Source organism: Laccaria bicolor, genomic scaffold (genome assembly GCF_000143565.1).
Source record: "Laccaria bicolor S238N-H82 LACBIscaffold_14 genomic scaffold, whole genome shotgun sequence".
NCBI lineage: Eukaryota > Fungi > Basidiomycota > Agaricomycetes > Agaricales > Hydnangiaceae > Laccaria > Laccaria bicolor.
In genome coordinates, this window is record NW_001889885.1 from 936574 (window position 1) to 944908 (window position 8335).

At 45.2% G+C, this 8335-nt stretch overlaps 1 protein-coding gene across 1 annotated transcript; it reads right to left on the reverse strand.

Moving 5' to 3' along the window:
• Window positions 1-3995: 3995 nt before the first annotated feature.
• Window positions 3996-4421, reverse strand: LACBIDRAFT_327988 (uncharacterized protein; the record flags this gene model as incomplete). Its single annotated transcript, XM_001881960.1, has 1 exon — window positions 3996-4421. One exon carries the CDS (start codon window positions 4419-4421, stop codon window positions 3996-3998), a length of 426 nt encoding a protein of 141 aa, XP_001881995.1.
• Between the last annotated feature and the right edge of the window lie 3914 nt (window positions 4422-8335).

Genomic DNA, 8335 nt, shown 5'->3' on the forward strand with positions numbered 1-8335 from the left:
ACCCTCAGCTTCACCCAACAAAAAACTTACAAAATGCATTAATTGAAATTGTTCTACATTTTGGCTGTTCCCATCACCCACTGTTTATCTTAAGTTATCAGAATCTTTTCCTTTTATTTTTTTGTTCTTTCATAGCTTGTCAAAGGGCCACTGCTTGTCACCTGGCAACTCCTCGCAGGGGTGGGGGGTAGGGTGTTTAGCCCATGTTTGCAGAAGAGTGGAGTGTTTGGTCCAATATGAACAATATGACCTCCAGAATGTCTTATTATTTGTGCCATGTTTGCGGAAGAGTGAGATGTTTGTTCCAATCTTGAAAAATATGACATCCAGGAAGCCGTATTATTTGCGCCATGTTTGCAGAAGAGTGATATGTTTGGTCTCAACATTTGCTTAGAAATATGAAGCTGAGAGACCTAGCTAAAGTGAGGAGATTGGATTTTATGTTCTTGAAGTCTCCAGATTGATAGGAAGTAGATCTAAATTATTGGAAGAAGACCTTGAAAATGTATCAAGTTTTCATTGAGCCATTCATGCTTAGCTGATGGCCAAGTCGCACACCAAATTGCATGCTCTTAAAATTAATTGTATGTGGAGTGGTACTTAATGTAGTTGATTATCAAAGTGCATATTCTAGTCCAACCTGTTGGATAATAATCTAGCTCAAGTCCATGTGTTTGAAATGGATGGTATAATGTAGTGTTCAGGACTGATAGATAATACACACAATTTCTTATTTTCTTTGCTTCTCAAATACCACATCACCACAATGGATGCAGTATTATGCATGCCAAAATCTGGGATCAAGCTCAATTGAACTGATTTTCAAAGGATTAAGTTTACTATATTGCCTCCTTTTGTAGCTTAATATCTCAGCAAAAACCTGAAGAACCCTGCCACAAAAAATGGCACCCAATGGACCAGTATTGCAGCCTGCAGAAATAATTTATATATTTTGAAAAAGGACCCCAGACACCCTTTGTCAGCTTTGGTATGATGGTATGGTATGGTATGAGATCATTTGGTATGGTATGAGATGACATGGTATGGTATGGTAACATGGTATTGGTATGAGTGGGATATGGTATGGGTTTTCCATTCCATGGTACCATGGTATTGGTATCAAGCTCATATACCACCCCGGAATGGGTACCCTCAAGGTACCCTAAATCAAGGAATTGATGTACCTCATAGGTACCCTAAAATGGGTGACTGAAGTGGCTTGAGCTCAAGAATTCGTGACCTATCTCAATGCCTGAAGGAATGGCTGATGATTGTCTTACCCAATATTCTGTGCATCTGCACTTTGAGCTTGAGGATGGTGATGGGAGTTTATTGACCAATTTCTCAACCAGATAATTGGCTTTGGTATGACACCTGAGGTTATAACAGAATTGATTTGGCATGAACCTTGTGGGATGGATGGATTTTTTTGTTGCATTGAAGGACACCGATGTAAATAGAACTCAGGGCCCACCTAAAATGGAAATAGATACCTAATTAGGATGGGAGGGGAGGGGGGGGACAGTCAAATTTGACCTTAAATGAAAAATACAATGTCATGTACTAAACAAATTTTTTACATACCCCTTGGGCTGAATCAAATTATATTTGACTACTTTAAACAGTACATGTGGTAGGATTAGAACCTGAGTATAGTACAAGGGGGGGGAACAATAAAAAGCCCTCTGCAACATGTCAAGTCCATTCAAATGCTCCAACAACACATCAACACCCTCGAGTGGCCCATTACCAGATCCAACTTCCATCGAATTCTCTGCACCTGAGCCTGAGTCGTTGCCACCCCAATTTGCACAGGAAATGGGGGGGTGAAGAGAGGTTTTTGATGAATGTGCCACCTGAGTTTGAGCAGGAGGCATTGTTGGATTAGGAGCTGCGGCCGCCACATTTTGGTGGTGGTGATGGTGGGACCTGCAGCTAAAGAGCATCGTCAGTAAACCTGATGCCAGCTTAACTCTTTGTTGAGTCCCTGTCATGTTTTCATGTAATGGATGGAAGTCAGAAGTTGCGCTTGACTGAGGGAGCTAGCAATGGTGGTATTCTCGAGAGCTCATCTTGTGTGTCCGATACATACACAAAAAGAGTGGAATCTGTCGATGAGGGTGTCTGCAGGTATAGCTGGTTGAGTGTCGAGGAAGAGTGTGTGGGGCTGTCATCAAAGTGACAAACAAGTTCAAGTTCAAGTTGAAGATGAACTTTTCAAATTTCAACACAAAGCAATCATGTGACTAAATTCAAGTTTCCAACTTAGCGCGAAGTAATTTGTAGACAGAAATTCTTAGCATAGCCATCAGGACGGACAAGATGAGACACACACACACAGAAAAAAGAAGCGACACACCAGAAAAAAGGCAACACATCGTCCTGAAAAGTGACACATTTGATGCCAAGAGTGTGGTTTGGATGGGCCTGTGTCTCGAATCTTTGTTGCGTACATAGCCTCCCAATCTCATCCATCAAACGTTTTTCAACCTGCATGATGCCTATCATATACGTGTACATGCCCTTACTTGTCTAGCATTCAAGTTCAAATAAGTCACTAAGTACCATTGCATTGTATTGGGCTTCGGAAATTCAAAGGAACAAGTTTTTTTTGAACTTGTTCTGTGTATTCAGAAGACTGGCTAAATGACATTTCGGTAGGTAAAATATATATGTATGATAGACAGCGATAACTCTTGTGCCCTCATCATGCTTGCCTTCCCAATGGGTGGATAATTTTCTCAGGGTGTGGGGGACATGGCACACTGTCATTGGGCTTATCTCATGTTCACCAGATGTTGGGCCAGTCCTGGTGGTTCATTGCAACAGCAGCAGTTGGTGGATAATGCTGCTGTCTGCAACGGGGTTCGCCATGGAACTGTTGCTCCTGCAGTTGTCATTTTTCCACATGAGCATTGGGCCTTCATAGCATTCACCATGTATGGTCATCAGGATGGGCTGGTGCTTGAATGACGAGGTCCCCGATCTAGTTACTGTCCTCGCTTGCCATGCTGGTTAGTCTAGGGTTTGGGTTCACATTTTTGATGTAGGTCTCACCCAGTACTTTACCCTCCCCCACGGATTCCACATGGACTCCACATGGACTCCATAAATCCATCTGGACTCCACCCAGGAAGGACCTCACCCTACATTTTTGCTGAAAATCCATCTGGACTCCACATGGACTCCACCTGGAATCCAAGTGGCCTCCATATGGATTCAATCAGAGTTCCAACATGGACTCTGCCTTGCACAAATTACAAAAAAATCCCAACTTTAGCCAGATGTCATATGACTTAATCTAACTCAGACCTTATGTTCAATCCTAAGAATTCCTTATGATATTTGTATTTGAACAAAGAAAATTCAAGTGTATTTATTGAATAGAACTACATACATGTATTTCACTACTTCAAATGGAGAAGGGAGGAAGTGATAGAGAGAGGGAGGGGAAGGGAGTGATGGAGGGGGGATGGAGGGGGGATGGAGGGGAAGGGAGGGATGGAGGGGGGATAGAGGGGAAGGGAGTGATGGAGGGGAAGGAATTGATGAAGGGGGGAGGGAGTGATGGAGGGGAGTGAGTGGTGGAGGGGAGGGAGTGGTGGAGGGATGGAGGGAAGGGGGGGTGAGTGAGGGAATGGAGGGGGGAGGCAATAGTGAGGACTCACCATGAATGTGGACACATCGTAGACGTCGACATGGGTTGTTGATGTGTCGTGGATGTGGATGCAGGCCGTTGAGGTGTCGTGGACATTGACGTGGGCGGTTGTCATGTCGTTGACGTGGGTCATTGCGTCATCATCGTCATGGGTTGTGGCCACGTTGTCGTCATGGGTCATGGTTGGTCATCGTTGACATGGGTTGTGGCCGCGTCGTTGACGTGGGTTGTGGCCGTGTCGTTGTCATGGGTCGTCATTGCATCGTTGTCATGGGTTGTGGTCACGTTGTGGTCGACGTCGGTTGTGGTTGCGCCTGGATGTTGATGTGGGCCGTTGTCACATCGTTGACGTGGGTCGTTGTCGCGTTGTTGTTGAGTGGGTCATTGTCGTGTTGTTGTTGACGTGGGTCATCGTCGCGTTGTTGTTGACGTGGGTCGTTGTCACGTTGTCGTTGAGGTGGGTCATTATCGTGTTGTCGTTGACGTGGGTCGTCGTCACGTTGTCGTTGATGTGGGTTGTGGACGCGTCGTCGTCATGGGTCGTCGTCGCATCATCGTTGATGTGGGTTGTGGCCATGTCATTGTTGTGGGTCGTGGCCGCGTTGTTGTTGTGGGTCATTGGTGTGGGTGGTCGTCGACAGCAGTAGATGGTGTCGGCCTGGGCAACGTGCTGAGCGAGGAGGGCTCGTCGTGAGGGATGGTGGTTGGATGGTGGTGGTTGAGGAACAAGATGCGCAAATAAATAGGCAAACACCAAGCACATGTGTTGAACGTGCGGAACGTGCCGAGCGACGTGGCCATATAGATCACTAGTTGGCCTTAGCTTTTAAAGGTCTTGTGGTTCAATGGCTAATTGTCTAGCTATTATCTTTAATTCTGTCCATGAGCTCCTGGGTTCAATTCTAGCTCATGCACTTTCATTTTTTATATATAATAAATAAAGTAAGGCAATTAATCCACATGGATTCCAGATGGAGTCTCACTCGGTGAATTCATATAACCCTGTGTTCTGGGGTGGAGTCCATGTTGGAGTCCATGTTGTCCACATGGAGCAACTGGACTCCAACTGGACTCCAGCTGGAATCAAGATGGATTCTAGACAAAAAATTGGCTGGGTTACCACCAAAAAAAAATTGTCTAAAATCCACCTGGACTCCAGGTGGATCCATGGAGTCCATCTGGAGTCCACATGGAATCTGTGGGGGAGAGTAAAGTCCTCGTCTCACCTCTTCCCCAAGGACCTATGCCTTTGCTCCCTCGTTGCCTCTCCCTACAGCCTCCCTACATCTCAACTTCATCCCCACTGTTGGTGTTACTGGCTTGCTTGTCATCAAAAGGTCAGCCCACATCCCTCAGTGAGGGGAGGGGCAGGAAGAAGGGTAGGAAGAAAGCATGGGGTGACAGCTACGAGCATGAGTAACGATGGTGGTGGGGGAAAGAGAGCAACATTGTGGGTGAAATGGGAGCCATCACACATCATGCTCGTTACATACATAACGGTGACAATTCACAAACACACTCAAAAACCTTGTGCGACACACTGCTCCCTGGTGTGTCGTTGCTCAGTGTGTGTGTCGTGATCCTCATCTGTGTGTGTGTGTCCCTTCTTGTATATCCTCCATAGCCAGGGGTGGAAAAAGTATGACAATGTTTATACTAACATACAACTAAACTTACCTCCCATTCGTTGCCAAGGGAATTTTGAGGGAAGGGTGGTGTGAATATTACAGATGTGTGACAGACATCTGACTAACCTCTGACTTTGTGCGATTTTGCTTGACTTTGCTTTTTACTGAGACTCACCTCTCAGAACATTTTCCCATTTCTAACAATCCCATCCCAGCTTGTGAATGCCCTCCACAGCATACCCATCCATTCCCATCGCTCCTGTGCCCTTCTGACAGTGTTTATGCGTTGGATGTGACCGTTGGGTATTTGTGTCCACGTTATCGTTATCATGTTCATTTTATTGTGTGTCGTTTCATTTCGTTGTAGGTATTAGAACGAAATATATGACTTTTGTGAGTGGAAAATGTGTGTAAAAGATGATCTGGTACTTACTGTGGCATGCAAGGATGGAGTGTGAATTCCTCATCGTGGATGGAAGTAAGCAGCATCAACTCGGGGGGGGGTGGTATGTGAGTTTGTCATTGTATGAGTTGATGAGGTTGTGGATGGAAGGAAGTCACCGTGAGATGGGTATAAAGATGTTGGTAAACAGTAGCAGTCCATGCTCAATGCATATAGACCGGTAACCATCCATCGTGATGAGGTTGACGAGACAAGCAAAGAAACCTCGATATGACGAGGACATCTCTGAATTCGAAAGTGCGGCAATCATTGTGCAGCAGATCTCCAGGTCACGTGTCGGTTCGCCAAACAGTAGAGACATGTCAACAACAAGTCCAGAGGGTGAGCCACAAGTGCGATGTGTAAATCTTGCTTGCTCAGCCAGAAATCGCCCGTTTCATAGGTTTATTCATTAATAAAGTATATTAGTGTAACTACACACAGTGGTTAAGGAAAAGGAAGATAGGGAGTCTCCGAAAGAGGACTGCATGAAGTGTACACAATGCTTACTATTACGTGGCTGACCCATCGGCCTTGCCTTGAGCATGAGCATCATCTCTATAGACATCATCAATTCCTCCCACTTCTGTCAATGTTGGTGGGAAAAAGATCCAGAGGGCAGGGTCCAGGACTCTGGGACTGATGATAATCATGATGTGTGATGGTAATACTTTTCAATCTCTAGTGATTTTGCAAGGGCGTTGTTTGGCGTGGGGCTTTGTGAAGAGGTGGAACAGCAAGGATGGTGCTGGGGAATTTGGAGGAGGAAAAGTCCTGTGACATGCTGGGATGGATGTTCCCACCACACCTGTTGCTACACAGTGTGGTGGTTTTTCACTGCACTTTCGAATTCAGAGATTTTCTGGATACGACGACCAGTACAGCTGAGTTTGAATTAGCATAAAAACAATGACGATCAAGTTTTGACATGTCTTGATGATGAGTGTGTTTGAAAGAATACCCATTTTGAGTGACTGCCCTGTAAGGAAGGCAAGAACAGATCTCTACCAAATTCATACATTTAAAAATAGACCCTGTCAACTTTTTCTCTTCCTCCTGCATCGTGTTGCTTTGTTTCTTCCTCCTTCTGGTCACCATGCCTGCACCTTCCTATGGCAATTTCGCATTTTCTGTTGGTCCTCAGGCTGTACCCAAAGCACAAGATTCAACTGATCCTCCACCCTTTTTTGCTGCTTTTACAGCAGATGGCACTACACTTCCTGAGCGACGACGCCAACGTCAGCGTGCCTCCAGCATACTGTGGAGCCTCACAGTTTCAGCAAACAGATCCCACATTTTTCCATGTTTCTCCTTCAAGCCAGCAACATTTGAACATGATGGGACATAGAAGCAGCGTTGAATCTGTGTTTGGGGCAAACAGAGGAAGGCACAGATTGGATTTGGGAGACCATAAGAATAGCTATGACAACGAGTATTTGAGATTTTTCTGGTCGAATGAATTTCCTTTTCCAATTCCATACAACAACACTCCTGGACAGCCTTGCAACTTTACTGAGCTGACCATGCCTTCGCAGTCCTTTCAATTCCCTGATTTGAGAGATATCTCGCATCACTCCAGTTTCTGAGTGGCACTGCCTTTTTCTTTTGTGTCCAAAAACCTGCGTGACTGTGACAATTCTCCCCACACCACCACCACACCACCAGACCCTATGACACCTCGCTTGCTACATGTCCTCTTGACCCTTTGGCTCCCCCTGAATCTATGTCCATTTCTCCTGGTGGTGATTTGTACTACTCTCCTCTGAGTCTCTCACCATTGATCCTGTCCAGCAATCTTTCATATGACAGTCCTCTTACTTCCACCTCATCCCTTGATGATCTCAGAAGCAAGTTGACTGGTTCTATTCCAAGGTTGATAAAACCAAAAGTTACCAGGACCAGCACCACATTTCAGGTTCTTAAACTTCTACAAGATGCAAGATTGAATGTCCTTGATCTCCTCAAACTCACACTCACCAGAGAAGGTGACTTTGCATCACAACGGAAGGCCCTATTCTCTCCGAAAAATACAGTCCTTCTTCAAGAGGTCTTGACAGGAATCTTTGATGATGAAAAGGGTGCTGAGATAAAGCAGCAATTTCTTTTTCCCAGATCAATTGATATAGTTAGCAAGGAAATTCCAGTACTTTACCCTCCCCCATGAGTTCCGGCAGACTCCAGCGGACTCCCATAGAATGTCGGAATTCCATCCGGAGTCCGCCGGAATGGTAGGAATCTCAAATTCCAGTGGATTCTGCCGGATTCTGAATGGAATTCCAATGGATTCTGCCGGATTTTGAATGGAATTCCAATGGATTCTGCCAGATTCTGAATGGAATTCCAATGGATTCCACTGGATTCTGAATGGAATTCCAATGGATTCCACCGGAATCTGAATGGAATTCCAATGGATTCCACCAGAATCTAAATGGAATTCCAGTGGATTCTGCTGGACTCTGAATATGTCTTCAGTACTTTACCCTCCCCCACATGCTCTGATCAGAGCTGAGCAAGACTGATTAGCACTGATCAGAACTGAGCTAGAGGTCAGGTGACTTGAGCTGTATTTATTGAAGTCAGAAATTCAAACCTCCTTATAAAATCACA